We start from the raw sequence: 20,868 nt of genomic DNA on the forward strand, positions 1-20,868 counted from the left end.
TAATGAACAGTTTATTATTGACTAGCTGCACTGCGTTAAATTTGAGTGTAACATATTTTTACTATTTTTCTGAAAGTTCTCCCTTCCTCCAGTGTTTGCCCTTGTCTGGCCCCCTTAGGCACAATTTTCTAGACCCACCACTGAATATAGTAGTAATTTCTGCAATGATCTATCCGGATTCAAAATTCACAGTGTATCAGCACAACATGCCGTGTCTGCACTGTTTCTTCTCACCCACTGTATGACAGCGAACAGTCTGACAGGCAAAGTGAGGGGAGGAAACATTTTGGGAGTCAACACCATAGATGGAGAAGTTATGAACTAATGGATTTTGCTTCAACACACATTAATAAAAGGAAAGTACTTGTAACGTGTTTCACACTTTATTCATAGAAAAGCACTGAGATTCCAACACAAATCAATATAAAATGGTAGTAGCGTTACATAAATAGTAATAAATTCTCGCTTTATAGACAGTAGCTCAAGAAGTCGCACAAAAAAATTACAAATAAAAAACAAAAAACAAGTGTTGATGATAAGCTATCATACTTCTGTGGCAACAAATACTGGAAATACCTTTTTCATAATCAGTAGCACAAAGAGGCAACAAACACTTTCAATTTTCCCTTAAGTTAGAAAGAATCCAAAACGAAACAAACTGGGAAATAGTGGGTGAACTAGTGAACGATCTCTACCAGCAAATAGTACTCTCCTACAAAAGAAAGAAAAGGGGGTGAAAAAATAAGAAAACGTCTGGCTGATACAGTTAACACAGATGGAAAAAATAGAGATCAAGTTAAGAGGGAGGAACTTGTAATGCTGTCAGTTCAACAAAATGCATCACATAAAGGCAGGAGCTTCCAAGTTAAGCAACTGGTAATAATATCCCTCTTTCATATAGAAGAACTATTTGTTCTGAGTAAGGATGTCATCCTTATCATGCGGAAGTAGTAGCCAAGAAATGATTTCATCCTCGTTATGTAGAAACCTTGCAGAAGCAGGATCAAGCCGAACCCTTGACGAGGCTTTAAACTGTCAAAACTACACAGACATCAACTAGTTTGTGCAGATACAAGGCTGCTGCAGCGCGCTGATGTCACGACTGCTTTAAAAAGGTAGGACAACAGAGGACGTGGCCGGTCACATAACAAAAATCCCCTCCCTACAGTATGTGAGAGGGAACGAGGCGATGAACAACTGAAGATTGGGAAAAGAGAGAGAGACAAACATAATGAGAAAGAAGTGAACACGAGGTCATCCACAGGCCGTCTCTTTTGTTCATACAGTTGCTGATTCTGATTCTCTGACGTGTGTGTGTATTGTTCTGTCTCACTGTGGCGCCACCACTCGACACCTTGAGAAGACACTAAAGGCTTGAGTCCTGATTAAATAAAATCAACAAACAAGTAAAGCAAAAATAAACTTTGTACATTGATCGGTCAGAAAGGCATTTTCCACCATTTTAGTTTTTTTTTTTTCCTCCTTTAAATGTTGCAGCGAATGCAGGCTGGCTACTGCGCATTGTCCAAATACAAAGCATGCTCATCTTTGCCCCCCCTCCCTCCCAGCCCCCCCCCCCCAATGTCTCTTCTTGCACACTTCTAAGTTTCAAGGGCGTCTTTAAGAGTTGACAAGACCGTCAAAGTGGTTCTGCATAGTCAGGTTTAGTACGTATCTGTTTACAAATGAATGCCTTCCTCATTTTCCTCAACACCACGTAACATGCTTCCTTTTGGAAAACAGATTCTTTTTTTCTTTGCAAATCTAAAAAAAAAAAAAAAAAAAAAAAGATACAAATAATAATAGTAATTATAGCAAAACAAAACGAAAGAAATGTACACAGGAGCACCTGAGAAATGCCTTGAAGTCTTTGCTCTTACAAAAAACGCTGTCAAATTCCCCATCCAAAACAGTTCAAGTACACCCCCGCCCAAAAAACAACAAAAATAACATAAAAATAAAGAAAAAAACCAAACACATAACATACTTATCATAAATAATTATAACTTTACAATTTTCTGAATTGACACTTTAATATTTACAATATCTTAAATGCTTAATGCTACTACTTTTTGTTTTGTTTCTTTAAGTGATGTCCCTGAGAACTGAGTTTAGCCTCTCTTTTCTTTCATTTGCTCAGTTTTCCTTTTTCATTCTTCTATCTGTGTTTCTTCAGATCAAAAAGGCCCAGAGTTGTGACTGACTACCCGGGTAGTGGGTGAAGGTAGCTCTCGTGGAATGTAAAAAGCAGACAAGAAAATGTCCCTCTGACTCATCCGCTGTGTCTTTTTTAAACGTCGTCCTGTTCCGTTTGTGTGTCTGCGATTCCTCCTCAGTCATACAAAGTTACCAAACAATCAATAAATAAATGCTGAAGCAGGCAGGAACGTACTGAAGAGGTATTTGTGTGAAGTGCTTGTACGGCGACATTTAGTCCAACCAGTAAAGATTCAAGCTCTTGCTGTACTGTATACTGCCATTAACAACAACACTTTGCCACTGGGTAAGAAAAGGGAGCATGAACATTCCCCATAAAGAGACAAAAAAAACTTCCTGTGCCAAGGCATGTGGTCTCAAATGTGTACGGTTGAGTCATCAAGTCATAAAATATAGCTACAGTATCTTTTGTATTTGCACTGTGTATCTGCAACCCTTTGAGTAAGACAAGGCCACTTGTCTTCACAGTCCAGAATGATCACAACCATTAGCATCCACAGGTAACAATTAGCTTTTAACTTAAGACCTTTTTCCATCACAAGATCAAGGAACTGGAGGAATGTAAAAATTCAGGAACAACAAGTTTTGAAACCACAAAAAGTTTCTTTTGCATGTTTCTGCATTAGTCATGTCGAGAGAAGTGCGATTACTACAGTAACTGGCGTTACATGTTTTAAATATAGGACTTTTTTTGTTCTATGTATCCCAAAATTACTTAAATCTGCATTAAATGACTTTTTTGGGCCAACTTTTTTGGGCTTGTTCTGTTTAAAGCAGAACAAGCTTTAAACACAAAACTGACATATTAGCCTTCCAAAGTAGCCATGGCTAATGTGTTAGCAAATAGATGACTAGCAAATGTTGAGCAAAACTAGCATTAAAGAGCTGGTACACTGTCAAATATTCACTCTCCTTTTAGCTCTGTTTTAATATCTGGCTCTTTAGCAGCTAAAACCTCCGCTGTGTTTATTAGCTAGCTAACATTGACTGCTGTTTGGTGCTGGGCAGGTAGTGTACAGTCAGTTACCTTTTTTGCTAAAAACAGTTGTTGTGGCTGTAAATAAGGATAATGAGTGCAGTAAGAATGAACCAAACAGTAAAGTCACAGGCCAGAAAACCAAAACAATTACCTAAATGATGCTAAAAAGGTTCAAAGAGCTAACTACGAGCTATTTCTTTCAACATTGCGCAAAATTACCCATTTGAAAAGCGGCATATGCTTAGCTCTACTATAAATGCATAGACAATCCTTTTATAGGCTTTTTTTATATAGGTTTTTTTAAAATCTTGATAAATCTCTGTCAGTCTCTTCATTTGAAAAATATACAAGGTAGAGCTTATTTAACTCTCATCTTCCCTTGCTACTACTATAATTTGAGATAAAACTGGCTGTTAAATAGTGCTTGTGTAACTTGAAACTTGTATTTTAGCAGTTAGCATGGCAAAATTATAATGGGGTAATGTTCTGGGGTGCGGGAAAAAGTTCCAACAAACGTTCTTGTGATGGAAAAAGGACTTTAGCTACAGGGGGAGTGAACAGTGACTGATAGTCACTGAAATCAGCAACGTCCCAATATGTTCCAAAGCTTTGTAACAGAATACAAGAGGGTGAAATGAATCAGAGGCTTAACTTGTATTGCTTATTGACTAAATCTTGATCTAGTGAGTGAAAAGTGACCACTGGAGTTTTATAGACTTAAAAGGTTTTGGCCACAAATAGCTGTACAGCAGTGCAGTGGTGTCTCAGAAGATGGGAATACTGTGACCCAACCGTTCATTACAGTTGTCTTTTGTCACTGTTAATAAGCTTATAGCAGGATATACAAGATAAACTGTATATATATGTATGTGCACATGGAGCCTCAACTACTCTACCTTAGCTAGAACAGCCTTAATAATATCACTCTCAGGCTTCTGCATTTGAAAACATGCACTCTGTGAAGCAACATGGTTCTTCCTCTAGAGATATCGTCAAGGAAAAGCACTGACCAGCAGGTGGAGAGGACAGGAGCTAGTCTAGAGTGGCTTTAGTCCGGTTCTTAAACCTGTTGGTACTGACTTCTACAGAAAGACCACACACATGTAGTTCTGTATTCTGCCTTCTCTACTCTCAGATGCCCTGAATGAAACAAGGGGCCGTTTCTGATAGAGAAGATAAAGCTGACAAATAATACAGTCGAGGTATGACAGTAACACTATGTGTGTTTTCAACCTCAGTGGGTTCCTTTTTTTGGGAATCACATGTTTCCTCCACTTTGAAAACCACTTCTTCTTTTTCTTCTTAACCCCAGCTGAAAGTGTCTTCTGGCTCAAAGTACCCCGTCCAACAAAATCTTTTGGTTTTTATATCATCATGTGCCACCTTAACAACAAAAGTTCCTTTTGCTTTTTGTCATCACAATCTTTTGACTTTTTCATACTAGATTTAACATTAGTTGGAGGGGAAATTGCTGCATTTTTGTTGTTGGTTCTTTGACATATCAAGCCGTTTCCCCCTTTTGCAGTCTCAATGAAGTGGAGCAATGTACTGCGAACACTTCCTGGTTCACATTCAAGAAACAAAACAACAAAACAGGACAAAAACTTAAGACTTAATCAACAAATGGCTCAACATAAAAAGTAAAAATACATGGAATTCAAAAAACCTTAAATAGAAACAAATAAGTCGAACTACTCCCAAGAAGAGGGTCCCTGTGAGGGGGGGTTAAGGTCAGCGAGGTCAAAGGTCAGCCGAAGCGCTCCCTAACCAACATCATTAGTTTCTTCTTGCCCTTGTAGATCTGTTTCAGGTTGTCTATGAACTGGGCAAACTGAATGTGGCCGTCCTGTGCCAGCAGGAAAGTCTCCCGCGCTTTGCTCAGGAACTCTATGAACTCTCCGTAGTGCCGCGGACTGATGTGCGTCAGTCGAGAGTGCGTGGTGTTGATGTATGCCGAGATTGTGGCGTCCAGGAGCTGCCGCAATGGTGCCTTGTCTGTTGACATCAGCTTCCCAGAGTTCCTTCTCCCGGGAATGCCGGCGAGACCTGGTGCTGTCATGGTGCACCGCCGCAGGATGTCAGACAGCACCGTGGCGCAGTGCACGCTCTTCACCACCAGGGGAATAATAGCTGCGAGCTCGTTTTTACCCAGAGAGTGGCTGAGCGCGCAGGCCCAGAGCACATCATTAATAGCTGGGTGTGTGTCCTGGTTGTAAGCCAGGTTAAGGTGGGTCATGGCAAGGGAGGCCAACTTGAACGACCGTAGCGGGTATCCTCTGTGTTCCATGTACCTGGCGATGGTGAACAGCTGGGAGTACGTCATCCCTGTGGATGCTGCGTCAATCACAATCTGGTAGGCCGTCTCAAAGGCGATGTGGTCCTTCTCGCAGAGCGTCAGAGCTGACAGGGCGCAGTTCTGGGGGTCCTTCATGGCGCACTGTAGGGCCAGGGTCCTTGCACAGCTGGCCAGCTCCTCACGCTGTGGGTAGTCGAGGCTGAGGCGCAGGATGGTGTTGTGGGACATGACAGTGGCTGCCACGATGCTGGTGGCCTCGGTCGGCGTGAAGAGAGTGTACCAGCTCTGTAAGATGCTCACCAGCGCCCGCAGACCTGAGCAGGAGGACAGACAGTAATAAGATATTGGTGAGATTGTACTCCTATGAGCCAGATTTTAATTTGTGTTATCAAATTTGTTCTTTTATTTTTATTTAACCTTTATCTAAACAGGAAGTCTCTTGAGATACATTATCTCTTCATACAATATATTCAGATTTTCTGCAGCCTGATGCAGAAAAAAAAACCTAAAGTTGCAGAATATCAGTTTTGAACAGGATTAAGAGCTTTCATCAGCATGTCATGTCGGTAACTTGTTTTTGTTTTACCCAACACACAACTCTCAACCTGAGAGTTTGTACAATCTTAAATTTGTACAATCTAGTAGTTCTGATCACTGCTGCATGGTTCTAGTTGCTTTTTACAGCACCCATCCTGGTTTACCATCACATATTGTGTCTTTAACTGTTGTTTGCATTGAATATGTTCATTGCATCTGAGGCAGTCTGAGAATCTGTTCTTGAAAGTTTCTATACAAGTAAACCTTAACATACAAACCTTTTGCTTTGGTTTCGACAGCCACAATCTTTTGTTGGCCAAATCTATACCACTACACATCAATTATTATTATTTTTATTATTGTAAAGAAAATTTAGTATGCTTTAAAAGTGTACTCCATGAATTAAGTATTGCACTCCACAAATTTGGGGAAAGTTGTGAGGGGACAGATTTTAAAAGACAAAATTTTGGCTGAAATATCCTGACCAATATGGGTCAAGCTGCAAAAACGCTGGATCCTACACTTCCCATTATGCCACTATTTTGTTAGACTCTCTCTTCCTGGTAAATGCACACATCTTTTAAATTTCATGCCCCCAGTTTGCTGGATTGACATCATCAACTGCTTTCACAGGCTGAGTAGTACTCACAACCTGTAAACCGACTTTGAACATAAAACTGTTGGAGGGTGGTCCCTTTAAACACTGAAGCCCCATGCTCTCATTCAAACTGAATAAAAACGAACCACAGTGAAGCAAAGAGAAGAGATCTTAACACTCTCTGGAGGACATAATTAGACCATTGCTGAGTGTGTCTGAGTGTTGTGAGAGAACAGAAAAGGCGTAACGTACCGACTTCAGTGGCGCAGGTTACCAACCAGCGAACCATCTCTCTCCTCCTCCAGTTCAGAGTAGACAGAGTCATCCTCATCACCTGCAAAACACATGCAGAAGATTATGTTTCCAGATCCCACTCATGAAACTCTCCATATTTTCCCTGCAACTTTGTAAATGATGAGTCATTTAGAAAAATCTGTCAGTCTTCCACACCTTTAGCAAACAACATAAGTGAGTTTCAACATTTGGAGGGTTGTGCACACAGCACACAGTGATGACAGATGTATCCAAAATGTGCTGATAATTACCCAGATGAGTAATTGTGACCCTTCCATTTTGAGCACTTTATTAGCAGTTACGCTGACAGGAATTCAGCGGATACTAACTACCAGCAGAAAGAGGCGTGTAAAGCCACAAGGACACTGTTGCCTTGATGATCTGAGGAGTTTTTCTGTGTTTACTGTGGAACCCAAAAGCCTTAATTATGTGGTTTCTCCTCATCAACAGCGGTGAGACGCTGTGTGATGTTTTCACTGTTAATTTGTAGCGAGGCTGTGGAGGCCTGCAAAAATTACAAGTTTAAGGAAACTGTTGCATGTTTTGACTGGTGACCGGTGCCCTGATTTTTTTCGTGGTGTGATGATTTATGATAATTACAGATTTGCCCTCATACCTCGCCTGCTCGCTCTCTCTCTCTCTCTCTCTTTCTCACACATACACACACTCAGTACCTGCAGTCCTAGCTCCAGTGCCACGTTGAGCAGAGTTATATCAGGCGGGTTGTCTGCGGGTGTGGCTATCTTAAAGGCGTCCTGGGCCAGTTTGAAGATTAAGGAAGAGGAGTGGATGTTTTTCTGGATGGCTTCCAGCACCGTCCGCAACCTCAACATGTCACCTGCAGGCGAAGGCAGAGCGCAAACTAAGGCTTTGATGCAGGAATACATCATTAACAAGCTCTCGGTTGTTGGAGAGACATCTGAAAAGAAGAAGACAGCTGTGATTATGTGGAGGTGTTGATGTGCGGTACCTTTAGCAGCAGTGAGCATGGTGGAGGCTAGCTCGCACTGCTGTGACTCCAGGTGTCCCAGTGTGAACCAGCGTGGATATCTACTTGGAACTATGGAGATGCCGTGATGAGGGTGGCCTACATCCCCGGAGCTTGCTGATGACTCTAGCACTGGCAACCTGACAGAAACATGCAACACACGTTACACTCTTGTAATGCCATGAAGCTCTCCAGTGATACATTAGAATATACAAAATTTTATCTGGTTTATTGATACTTCTTAAAAGGTAATTCATAAGGTAATTTAACACTCTGTGACAGGTCATACTACTGCTAATTTAGACACATTACTGCAAATGCCTGAAACAAATATTGCTAAATTATTACATTATTAAATCATGAAAGATCTATTCCAGCTGTCAGTTTCTTGCAATGGCAGAAAAATCACTTAGAACACATTTACCTTATGACTCTCTTGAATCTATGACTAACAGTGCTGTGAGACAGAGACTACCAGTCATTTATAAAGTGGTGTCATTTGTTTACACTTTACAGTATGAGTATCATATATCATTTGACAGTAGCAAGAAGTATGTATGGATCATTCTTTACATATACAACACAACAACTGCTTTATATAGAAGTGAATCAGGAGTCTGACCTCATGGCGCGGAGAGCCACCTTATATGCCAGGTCTGCATCGTGTGGCAGCAGGGCAGAGAAGAGGTACTTTGCGAAGGTGTGCATGGGAACGCTCTCCCTGTGGATGACCTCACCTAGACCGCTAAATGGACCAGCTATACCAAGACAAAGACAAAATAATGTTGAGTTTTTAGGTGTGAGTGTCTAGACTTAGAATCTTTAGAATCAGCACGTTACAAGAGCAGAAAGTGTTGAGAGACGATGTTGCAGTTGTACCTTCTAGTAGCTGTATGGCCTGTTTCCGAAGGGTCTGAACCAGAAGGTCATCCAGCTCCAGTTCCTGTAGCTTTGCAACAATCTGCTCCTCATTACGACACACCTAGATGATATGCATGACACACACTTATTATTCACTGCGATCTTACAGGAAATGTTCAGTTTAGTTTCAATAACAAATGAGAGAAAAATGTCCCCCAAAAAAGTGAACAACACAAAAAGCAAATCCTTATTTAGATGTTTTTGGGTTGTTGTTTTTTTTTTTAGCAATTCTACAAGAAATTTGTATTAACAGTGTCAATGAGATTATGTTAGACTTCATTCAAGAATATATTTGTAATAAGTAAATATTTGTGATTTATACATGTAATAAATCAGAACAGTGTTTGAAGTTCAAATTCCTTTTTAAAGGATCTCTTGTATCAATTGTTACAATGCACGTTTTTAGAAATGTTGGTTGGTTTTAAACACACGACTCATGAAAGAAACCTTTTCTGATTCTAATGACATTAAGAAAGGCAGCTGTGTTAAGCACTCTAAAGGAGATTACCATTTACACACAGAAATGTTCCTCTGATTAATTCTGAATCAACATGGACTTGAGTACTGTGACTTCCTACTTGTTTTTCAGGAAACAAAATGCTTTGACCTTTTCTCTCTATGTACATGGCAATTGCTTTACGCAAACATTTTTTAGTGATTTTCTATCATGGCAACATGTGTACATCAGCAAATTTACACTATTTTTTAAATATGCAACAAATAAAGTCAGTTCAGTTGCTCACTGCCAGGAAATAGCAAGACTGACAGTCTATCATTACTGTATTATCTATTAAGGGATTATATCCGTTTATCATCTGAGAACTTTGATTGTGTTAAAATGCATATGACATTAATACAAAAGCACCATGTGACAGTGGGTACTTCAGAACTCCCGTACCTTATCCTGAGCGTACAGGCCCTCAGGCATTATCCTCTGTTGGCCCATACCCATCAGAGCCACCTCTAAGGCCAGAGTCAGGTAGGACTCCCCCCCATTAGGACTGCCCCACACTGGTACATGATGGTAAACTGGAGGCCTGGAGTCATCTTCTGAGAGATGGGAAGGAAGCAAAGAAAGAAAGAAAACTAGTTAATGTTTTGTGCTCTGTGTAGCAGATTAATTCTGCTTCATCTAGTTCATTTATATCATCTGCACTGGTGGCACATAGAGTAGGACAAACCTAACAGAAACAAAAATCTGTTTCACTCAAAAAACAAAGAGAACTTGCAGAGCACAGAAAGATGTGTTCAAGACTACAATAAATCAGGAAAATTACCTGATATATTCATTAAAGGATGGGTTTTGAAAGTCTATTTTTATTCAATACACACATGCACATATGTAAATTGAGAGAGATAAAAGCGGCAGCGATCAGTCCCTTACTTGCCCAACTTTAGAATTTGGGGTTTTGTCCACATAATTGGTGCTGGTATGTAATGTAGCTGAATATGAGCGCAAGAAAAATAAAATGTTATGTCCTAGGATCTGCTTTTGGTAATCTGTTTTATTAGTCTAAGTTTAGGAGGAAAAATTTTGAAAAATGATCTCCTCCAAGTCTTAAGTTACATTAAATGTTTTACTTATATGAACAGACATAAACTTTTACAAGTCTTTTACCACAAAGCTATGACAGAGTACTCATCTTAACAGGAAAATAAATTTCAGTCTAGTTGTAATAAAATCTAATAATATTTTGTTCCATCGGTGGTCAAATAACAGCCACTGCGTGTCGAGCCGATCCTACTGAACTCAGTGCCTCTCAGAAGTCAGTACAGTACACAAATTTTATCCGCACAATTACACAGAAAGTAGTCCCATTAGGCCTCAGTTAGCCAAATAAAATAGCTATCTTTGTCTTGGTAGTCAAACCTACATTACATCCAGCAACCGCGATGTGACCTCACAGAGATAACACTGTGGATACAATAAGAGGGAATTTTATAGTAAAAAGACTGTAACTTTGGAAGCCTTTGAAAGCTACTCGATTTGGCTATCTCAGATAGCTAAAGCATATTAGCTTCACTGCATTTTTGTTGTGGATTTTGTCCTCTACTTCTTACAGTGCAGTCAAAGGGGTCACTTCGAGATGTGTATGGACAGCAGGAGAGATTCCATTGTACATAGTGACATGTGAGCATTATATTAAGATAAGCTTAAAAAATACATATCTATCCTTAAGGATATCAAGACTTCAAATAAAACACTGGAACCGTAAAATATGGGACCTCTAATGAAGAACGGAGCAAGTGTGTCTGAAAAAACTACAATCCCCTGGAAACATCTGACTTGGCAAGACTTGCGCACATGTTGGATTAAAGCCGGGTATAACTTAATATGAAACTGGTGTACATGGTGGACCACATTCACTAATCTAAGATGGCCGCTGACTCCACTCTACAGCTTGACAGCTATAACTGAGAACAGATGCCACAAGAGTCTCAGCTGTTGATTGGTGCCCATTTGTTCTCTCTTGCTCCCCCACCACACCATCCTGCTTAAATCCCCTCTGAGCAATAGATCCCCTCAATCCTGTTTATTCCAGGGATCCAGTATGTTTGCAAGTGTGTGTGTGTATGTGTATGTGTATGTGTATGTGTATGTGTATGTGTATGTGTATGTGTATGTGTATGTGTGTGTGTGTGTGCCTGTGTGTGTGTGTGTGTGTGCGCGCACAGAAATCTAGGGAAAAGTGTAAACTGCGTTTTACAGACTAAACCCCAGTGCTAACTCTTTTTTTTTGTCCAAAGGCGGTTTCTGTTGGCTGGTTCAATAAGACCAGAGAGAAAAGTGCATTCTGATTGGTTGACGCATCATGCGGGTTCGTCACCCTTTTTAACAGATGTTCCCAGCTGTCTTTCAGAGGGAAAGAAAACATGGTAACCAGGCTATACACACACACAAAAAAATTCATACCAGTCTCCTCAAATTCCCAAAACATCATAAGATGTCACATGATACACACACACACACACACACACACACACACACTCACATACACACACACACCAGTGAGTGTGCCAGTGGTCAGTATTGTTTGAATTGACAATAGTTCCCTGTAGCCTGGTAACAATGGGAAAACCCAACCCCTATTCTGCTCTGTTGCAATGGTCACTGGTGCAAAAAAAGAAAAAGGCCTGGGCAGGGTGAGAAATGCAAATGGTGATGGATTCTATACATACCACACACACACACACACACACACACACACACACACCCACACACACACACACAACAGCAGTGTGGTAAATGAGCAGGGTGTTCCAGCCTGATCCATTCATGCCCTGCTAGTTTATGGCTGTCTGCAGCACAATAGTGCCTGGTCCTCATATAAGAACATGGAGGCTGTTGTCTGATGAGTCACTGCTGATGAGCCTGATCACCTCTGCTCAGGATTACACTGCATCAGCTGTTCGAGTGTGCAAGGAATTATACTTTGTGTTTGGCAAATAAGCTCTTTGACTAATGTATTGTTGTGTGAGAAGCCTGGGAGCAGATTGATGGATGGGTATTGAGTATGTGTATTTGCGGGTTTAGTGGAGAGTAGGTTAGCTTAGAACCATGTCAATGGTGGTACAGCAGACTTAACTGTGCACGTGCAGAGGGTGATTTTGATCTCTATATGTATATGCATCAGCGTGGCTACAAATACTGAATATTTTCTTAATTGATTACTGAGAATCAGTTTAACATTAATTATAAAATGTTAGGTTGTTTCATCTGACCAGCAGTCCAAAACCAAAACAATATGAAATAGAGAAAAGCAAATAATCTTCACATTTGAGAAGCTGGACACTAGGAAATATTTGGCATTTTTGACTGATAAATGACTTTAACTATTAATTGATTATCAGAATTGTTGCTGGATACTTTTCTGTTGATCAACTACTTGATTATTCAGCTAAGTGTCTCACTATATAAGTACTTGTGGTGAGACGGCTCCTGGTGGAAGAGATGAGAAGACAGGAGGAGGCAGAGCAACACAACAAGGCCGTCTCAATGGCCAAACAGGGCCAATGGACTAACTGGGAGAGCCTGGAAAAGAGGAAACTCAGCTGGCATGACATCTGGGAGATGGAGAGATCTCAGCTAAGTTTTGTCATCAGAGCCGCTTATGACCTCCTACCCACACCCTAGACCTGAAGCAGGGGTTGGGGGAAGATCCAGCTTGCTCCCTTTGTCTGCACCTGCATTACTAAGGCACATTTTAACAGGATGCACTAAAGCCTCAGCCAAGGACGTTACACTTGGCGGCATAACCAAGTTCTCAGACAGCTGGCATCAATCTTGGAACAGAGGCGAACCACCACAAATGCTTTCCCACAAACATCGGCAGGAAATGTCCAATTTACACCATTTGTACCAGCAGGCCAACCTCCAGAGCACCATATAAAATCAAAGGGTGCGAGCATTCTGCAGGCTGCTCAGGATTGGAAAATGGACGTGGACATGGGGAAAAAAGCTTGTGTTTCCTCCAGACATTGTGGCTACAACACTCCGGCCAGACAAGGTCCTGTGGTCCACAGCAGCCAAGCTGGCATACGGTGTGGAATTGACAGTACCATGGGAAGATGGTGCTGAAGAAGCTTATGAGAGGAAAAAGACCAAGTACTCTGAACTGGCAATTGAAGCTGCCAAGAACAGCTGGAAGACCAAGATTTTCCCTGTAGAAGTGGGACGCAGGGGATTCATTGCTACATCTATGATCAGTCTGTTGAAGAAAATTGGGGTGAGGGGTCACTCCCCCCAACCGGCAATCAAGTCCTAGTCAAATTCAGCAGAAAAAAGCAGGAATTGGCTTTGGATTAAAATGAAAGACAGCAATTGGGCTGCAAGATGAAGATAGGAGGGTTTGGAACTGGGGGGGGGGGGGGGTTGTATCTGGAACACCAGGTACCACTGATGAGTCCTCCGGAAATGTTGTGGGCTTATCAATGAAACGTCAAAAAAGGAGGGTGCCTGCCTGTTGACTCTGATGACGTACCTACCCTCCCTTTCACCACTCCAATCCCTCTGCCAACATCAAGAGTGCCGACTTACCACAGGGATTGAGACATCAAGTCCTATTAGCTCTACTGATGACCTATAAAGTAATATAACTCTTAAATCTTTTCTCTAAAATGAATGAATTTCATTTTTTTTTAATAAAAATGATTTACTTGGCAGACAGTCTTCAAGTAAAAGAAAATTACAGTAAGTGTTGCAGCAAAACAGAAGTAGTCATGGGAACAGTGTTTAAGATTGTAAATGAAAATAATGAAGCATGTCAGCCTCTTTGCCTGTTACTAATAGGAACCTTCATAACAGCCTATGAGAGGCTTAGAATAAGTCTTACTGTGTTCATCACATTTTGGCACAGAGTTGGATGATTTATCATGATAATTCCTATAGAAAGAACAATGTCTTTGTTTTCATACCTCCGGTGTCCATGGTGTTGTCGTCATCCACGCGGCAGGTTTCCGTGAGCGTGGTAAACAGGCAGCCAATGGGGTCTAAGGGATGACCTACCCAGCCTTCCAGGTTGGTGGTAGAGGTCACACCCCTCTGGAGCAGCTCTGAGGGAGGAAGAGGAGGAGAATGGGTGACAATGACCAACATTAAAATGAATGGTGCAAGTACATCCATAGTTCCAGAATGCACTCAATATATGTGTGTGTGTGTATTACCTTTCTTTTGGTGTTTGTAGATGTCCATCTGCCTCTGTTGTTGGAGGCGGAGCGTGTTAATGATGGCGACGGCCAATCGCAGGGCTTCCCTGGAGTAACCATGGGAACGCAAGGCGTCGACGCGAGCGCACGCCGTTGGGACGTGGTCTGTGTGGTTGACAGAGTGATAAGGTAGGGTCAGACAGCTTCATACATACACACAGATCAACTGAACTAAATGACATGAACATGTACCAAGGAAACCCTATGCATAGCCACAGATGTGCATTTTTCTTCCAAACTTTTTCACTCACTCTCTTTCTAACAGACACACAAACTGTGGGACACAGGATGTAGTTAGTAATGACACACACACACACACACACACACACACACAGTGCAGTCTCAGCAAAATGCCAGTGTGTGTCTGATAGCTGGCTTAAGTTGCAGAATCTGACAGATCTTAGCTGGAAGCTGCTTACTGCAGATACTGGCCTCAATATCAGCAGAATTACTGTGTGTGTGTGTGTGTGTGTGTGTGTGTTTGCGTGTGTGTCTGTGTATGTGTGTTGGGTTGGCTTTCAGTGGAATTAGAGATTGTGTGTATATGTAAGTGCCACAGAAACTCTGTCTTTCCTCCTGAAAATGAGGTTTCTCTGCATTCTTGTAATACAAAGAGTGTGCGCATACTGCAGAGTGTGTGTTTGCACTTTAAATAAACTCATAACATGTGTGCACTCACACCTTTCAATGTGCAGAATTCATTTTCCTGGCAATGAGTAATTAATTACTGTTTCAATTTCAATGACATTGCTGTTTTCTAACACAGAACTAGTGAAAATAAGAAAGTTGATTTTTCTGCGGAGTGAAATAATCCCACTACGACTTCAGCGGGCTGGTGTGTTTACCGAGCCAGAGCGGCAGGCCCTGTGGGTTGAACAGCAGGCTTTCTCCCTCTCTCTGGTAGGACGGAGACATGTAGAAGTCGCTGCTGATGATCCTCTGCAGGTGGCTGTCCTGCCAGTGGAGGTCGCAGGCCTCCACGGCCCGGCTGAAAACTGTCCTCCGCGGCCTGGACAGAGAATCTGAGAGACAACATATATGCAGGATCAGTGATTGTTGTCCCATCGCATCTATGTTCAAATTCAGACTGATTCCAGTTGTATTTATATTCTGATTACACTGTGTGTATGTGTGTGTTTTGGTGCTGACCCTGTGCGAGGTTGCTCTGTGGCAGAGCGTTGGTGATGTTCGGAAGCTCGCTGCCGTAGTTGCCGTCCTCCAGCGGGCAGACGTCCATGTCGCCCCACTTCTTCAGCTGCTTCAGCCAGCCGCTCTTCTCCTCGCTCTTGCAGTGGGGATTGAGCACTACGCATACCCACAATGCACCTGGAGAAAGGATGGTGGTCAGAGGTCAGGATGTAAAGGAAGCAGAGGTTTTGGAGTGCTGTTTAAGAGTGTGGTCCTAACTGAGGGAATTGACCCAGGGCTTTCTAAGTGTTAAAGAAGAAAGAAAAGGCACTTCAGTGCTTCTTTTCTTTCTCCTCTGACTTCAGAAACATGGGACCTTTATAGATCATTCTTTATGAATGCAGTATTTTTGTTAAGAATATTTTTGTGCAGATAAAAAATACTTGAATTTATGCATTAACAAAACAGGAAATTATAAAATACATAGAAGAAAGTTTTAAAAACTGGCCTTTGAAAGTCAAAATAGCTTGAATCGCTAGCTACACTTAACCTTGAAAATAATGTAGTGGAGAACAAGAAAAAATATATTTTATGTCTGGAAGGTTTTAACAAACAAAAAATCAAAAGTAATTCATGTAAAGACAAGAAGGTGCTTTTTGGTTATAAAACTGTAATAAAGCATGTTATTGCATCTAGGTAGATAGGTCTCTGAATGCTTCAGTAAATCATACATCCTCAGTGGTGACTGCAAAATCAAAAGGTCAAGCTGACAACTGGTCTAAATTTCATAAATGACATATTAAAAAAACAGAGGTGTTATTTTTTATAAATCAAAATGATATTGGTAATAGTAACTGGCAGCTTGTTGATTTCTCTACTAACTTCACCTGCTCTACATGCATGGCACCCTGAGCTGGTTCAACCGTCAGACGTTTGGATCTGTGAGAAAAATTATCAGGCGACAAACTCAGACTGTCTGGCTGTTATTTCTGTCTGTGTCATGATCTCCCTCGTTCACCCAGGAAGTGTTCTTATTGACCTCCTAAATGCTGAGATTGATTGCAGAGAAGCTAAGCAGCCGTATTGATCGGCAGCCTTTATCATTCACTCTGTGCAGGGAGCGAGGGGAGAGGAGAGGCCCGAGCAGGAAGAGAGGCTGCTGCCTGGCTAACTGGACGACCTAATAGCTTACCGGCTGGATGAACGTTTAACCGACAAGGTGACTGCTCATTTGTCTGAGTAAACTGACTGACTGGACACTTCTGTCAACCTGGCTGTCTACACGAACTGAAGTTGTACCTAACCAGCTGATTGGCCAAATTGTAAGAATTCATGAACACATAAGTCTTTTGATAGCATGTTTCTGTGGGACATTTCTCTCACTACTCTTACCCAGTTCATCCCAAAGCTGCCGACACTTGTCCGTCATGCCCGTGCCCTGCTGTCTCCATAGCGACAGCCGAGGGTCTGCCATAAACTGTTCCGTTATGAGCGTCAGCATCCGAGCGCCATTGGAGTCTCGCATTCGTAGCATCTCCCGCACCTGAAAAGACCCACAGAGTACAGGTTTAGTTACATTGACCTTTTCATCAAACTCTTGTCAAGAAAGTGAATAAAAATGTCAAACTATTCCTTGAACACAACTAGATGACTATAGTATGTGTTTAAAATCCAGATGTGACACTTGAAAACATCCAATTTGAAATCAGAATGAATGGGAAAGATGCAGCATGATTTCAAGCAATAACCATATCACCAGGTGCACATAAGATTCAAAGGTCAAATTTAAGATTTTATTAAAAAAAACAACTTCTGAATGCCACTTAAAACTAAACAAAAGAAACAGTTTAGCACTAAAATGAGAGCCACAGCCTTATCAGAACATAGGTGTGAGCTACATGGGCTTGTTTCACTCAGTCAGAAAGCAGTAAGAAAGTGTATTTCTAAAACCTCAACATTGACTTTGAAGATTTGCAAAGCTGTATTTAACCATATTCAAGATTTAATGCCTTGAGTTTGAACAATACAGTTAAAGGAATCTTAAGATGTTCACAGGACCTGCAGGCGCCCTTTGTTCTTGGTGCCATTTTCCCTGTGGGGAACTATACTGTTTCACTGCAAAATGTTTGATGCAAAAGGGCAGAGTGTTCAGAGTGTCATTTTGTCCTTTGACAGAGCAGAATAAGCAGGAGGTTCAGCGTGTAATAGGGATGAAATAATGATCTGATACATCAGGACAAAACTGTTCAAAATCTGTGTTTTCATTATTTTTAAGACTTAAGACTTCAGCATTTACCAAGCAGCTAAAGACTAATGAAAGACACTACTGAGTTGCATAATGGGAAATGTAGGATCCGGTGTTTTTGAAGACTGACCTATTACCAGAGACAAAAAGTCAGGATATTTTTGCCTCTGCTGTATCGATTTTGACTATTCTTTTTTAAAACTGTCTCTTGAGAGTCCCTCAACTTTATAGCACTGCAACATTTAATCAATGGATTATCACTTTAAAACTTGTGTATGTTCACTTTGATTTGCTTTAGAGAAGAGAGCAAAGCATTTCTTGTGACATTTTTAGGAATCTCCTTAAAACAATATTATGTTAAGTTAAAAAATTTCAAATAAAGCTGGACAGATTTTCCTTTACTTCTGATACTTCATGCCTACCATAGAACTACTAAAAATGATCTGTGAACGCCAGCTGTGCGGTGGTGATGCGTACCTTAGCGAACATGGAGTTGAGCTGCTTTCCAGAGCCGTAGTATCCTCCCTGGGAGAGAAACTGTTTGACTTGCTCCCTGACTTGATCCTCGTCCAGATGCCAGCAATTGTCATCGTCAATGCTGGCACCTGCAGTCGGGTCCGGAGCACCTGGGAATACACACACACACAAACACACATTTAAATGACAGGCACACACAATGCTACAGTGCTAGGACTATACACAGGCGGAAAGCACATAAAAACTGAAAACAAGAGCACAATTTCAATCGAACATTAACATTCTTCTCTCCACATCAAAGCTGCACCAGTAAAATCTGTATTTTCACTTCATTCCTTCCTGTTCTCGATTCACTCCAACAAAAGAAACAAACAGATGGTGACCATGGGAAATGGAGTTTACTTTACGATAGCCTCACCTGCGAAAACATCACGTTTCCTTTGCTCGATCTTAACGTTTCACACAAGGTTTCCTCAATGCTGGAAACAAAAACTACACAAATGCTGAATTTATTTAAATCTCTGCTGCAGTGTGGTTTTCTCAGTGATCAGCACGCTTATTCTTACACCTGTTTGCTTTGCATTTACCTTACAGTGCACCTACGTGACACTTGTGAAAAGCTGCTCAATTTAGGCTAATGGTGCACTGAGGGGAACATGAGGCCAACTTTATTTTTCGTCTGTTCAGCACTGAGTGTGAGTGTGTCTGAGTAATACTACAGGGAAATGTAGATATGCTCGTGAGGGGGGGGAAACCACTTTGATCTTGCAGGAAGTGAGCTGAGGAAAGCCCAGAGATGTGTTTCCAACTGGCTGCGGGTGCGCAAAACAGCAAACAGCCACATTCCTCCATCAAAGCCTCGCTCCTGGATCGACTGAACTTCAACCCCCATGATCCCCCTTGTCAAACACAGACAGGAAACACGGCGTGGGGCTTCCTGGACAGGAGAGCTGAAGAATGTCAACATTTAGCGAGGAGGATGAAATAGAGAAAGAGATAAAGAGTTTTGTTTTGTGAAAGGATGTGTCTAGTTTGTCGTTTTCCCCGACGTTGGTCCGCTGTGGTTCCTCCTCTTCTTATTCATCTCAGTACTTTTCTCCGGCCCTTTCATCTCTCCTCTCCTTTCCGTCTCCTCTCTCCCGTTTCCCTGAGTGCCGTTTCTCCTGTCTCTTGCTCTCAGTGTCCCTTTCCTTTCCACACATCTCTCTCCACTTTCTCCTGCATCCATTTCATCATTCAGCTCCCTTTTTCACCGCTTTCTTTACCAAACCCATGATGCCACTGCAAGGAGATAGCGACTGGAGAGTGGGAACTAAGAAATCAAACGAGCCATTTGAAGCCTGCCTTGCAGCCTCGCTGGAGTAATCAGGGCTCTGACGTATGACAGGCTCTGGGCTGGTGTGCTGGATGTTTTAAGTCTGGAAGCTTTTAAGTCTGGCCTGTTGCTGTGAAGATATCACTGCGGAGGGATGGACAGCATCTCCACAGAGCTGACTTTCTGACAATTAAGAAACGCACTATTGACTGTCATACATTTCTGACATTAAAGAAGAGATTCTAAAGGCTTAGGTCGGACATGATCACAAATCATGTGTATTTTCACTTGAAATAAATAGAAACATGGTTTGAAAAGGTTGTCCTCTCACCGTGGACCTGGTTGATCTCAGAGTTGGAGGAGAGGATCTCGTCGGCCAGTTTCTGAGCGGTGGGCAGCACCTCTGTGTGGTGGGCTGTTATCAGATACTGCACCAGCTTCTGCAGCTGGTCTCTGTTCATCTGGAACAACGTCTCTGAGATGGGCAACCGCAGCTTCACCTGCAACACACACACACACACATTTTATTTAACTTGATCAACTTTGTCATCTTTTAACCCTCAGCTACAACTTTTTGTCAACATGTCTTATTTAGGCATAATGTGTATTGTTATTTGGGCTTCTCAGAAATACAATCATGTGGTATATAAGTGGTGTTCTACAAATGTTGTACAAGAGTTTTTTTCAATGAAAAACAAAAAGTTTTATACAATTTCAAATGATTCAAATAATGTTTAATGCAAATGCACCCAGCAGATATCTGTATATGATGAATGAACAGAGGGTTCAGCCATGTTGATGTGACATTCAGAGCTGTAGAATTATCAAAAAATTAAAGGTATTAGAATTTTGTCACTCCTATTTTTCCTATTTAACATTTGTGATGTATCCGTTTTACAATTCCCAGCATGCCTTGGGTGATATGACATTTATATAAATATTAAATGTTGATAAATCTGCACAGTAAAAAGTAATTCTTGGTGTTTCTTGTATATATTTCTTTGTTTTTAAAGGATTATTGTCTGGTGATTGGTGGACTCCTCTGTCCATTCAGTGTGTTTCTTATTGCCATTTATTTTCTTTGTATTTTGTTAAGTCATGTATTTATTAGTTAAGTATTCTTTTTGCCTTTGTTTTTATTTCTAAAGTTGAAGGGAGGTCTATTGT

General features: G+C 41.3%; 1 protein-coding gene across 2 annotated transcripts in view; it reads right to left on the bottom strand.

Moving 5' to 3' along the window:
• Positions 1 to 4,541: 4,541 nt before the first annotated feature.
• Positions 4,542 to 20,868, bottom strand: part of zswim5 (zinc finger, SWIM-type containing 5) — a 67,099-nt gene continuing 50,772 nt past the window's right edge. Inside the window, exons 3-16 of one of the 2 annotated variants that reach the window (XM_044367842.1) lie at positions 20,033 to 20,201; positions 18,387 to 18,535; positions 17,057 to 17,207; positions 15,686 to 15,862; positions 15,382 to 15,558; positions 14,495 to 14,641; positions 14,246 to 14,383; positions 9,729 to 9,877; positions 8,789 to 8,891; positions 8,532 to 8,667; positions 7,892 to 8,049; positions 7,596 to 7,759; positions 6,880 to 6,961; positions 4,542 to 5,806 (exon numbers count right to left, since the gene is read on the bottom strand). In XM_044367842.1, the coding sequence (XP_044223777.1) occupies positions 4,944 to 5,806; positions 6,880 to 6,961; positions 7,596 to 7,759; positions 7,892 to 8,049; positions 8,532 to 8,667; positions 8,789 to 8,891; positions 9,729 to 9,877; positions 14,246 to 14,383; positions 14,495 to 14,641; positions 15,382 to 15,558; positions 15,686 to 15,862; positions 17,057 to 17,207; positions 18,387 to 18,535; positions 20,033 to 20,201 (2,763 nt within the window). In that variant the 3' untranslated portion in view covers positions 4,542 to 4,943. Of the gene's footprint in view, positions 5,807 to 6,879; positions 6,962 to 7,595; positions 7,760 to 7,891; positions 8,050 to 8,531; positions 8,668 to 8,788; positions 8,892 to 9,728; positions 9,881 to 14,245; positions 14,384 to 14,494; positions 14,642 to 15,381; positions 15,559 to 15,685; positions 15,863 to 17,056; positions 17,208 to 18,386; positions 18,536 to 20,032; positions 20,202 to 20,868 lie in introns of both variants that reach the window. The other variant, XM_044367841.1, reaches the window with a different exon arrangement.

Source organism: Thunnus albacares, chromosome 12, assembly GCF_914725855.1.
Source record: "Thunnus albacares chromosome 12, fThuAlb1.1, whole genome shotgun sequence".
NCBI classification, from domain to species: domain Eukaryota; kingdom Metazoa; phylum Chordata; class Actinopteri; order Scombriformes; family Scombridae; genus Thunnus; species Thunnus albacares.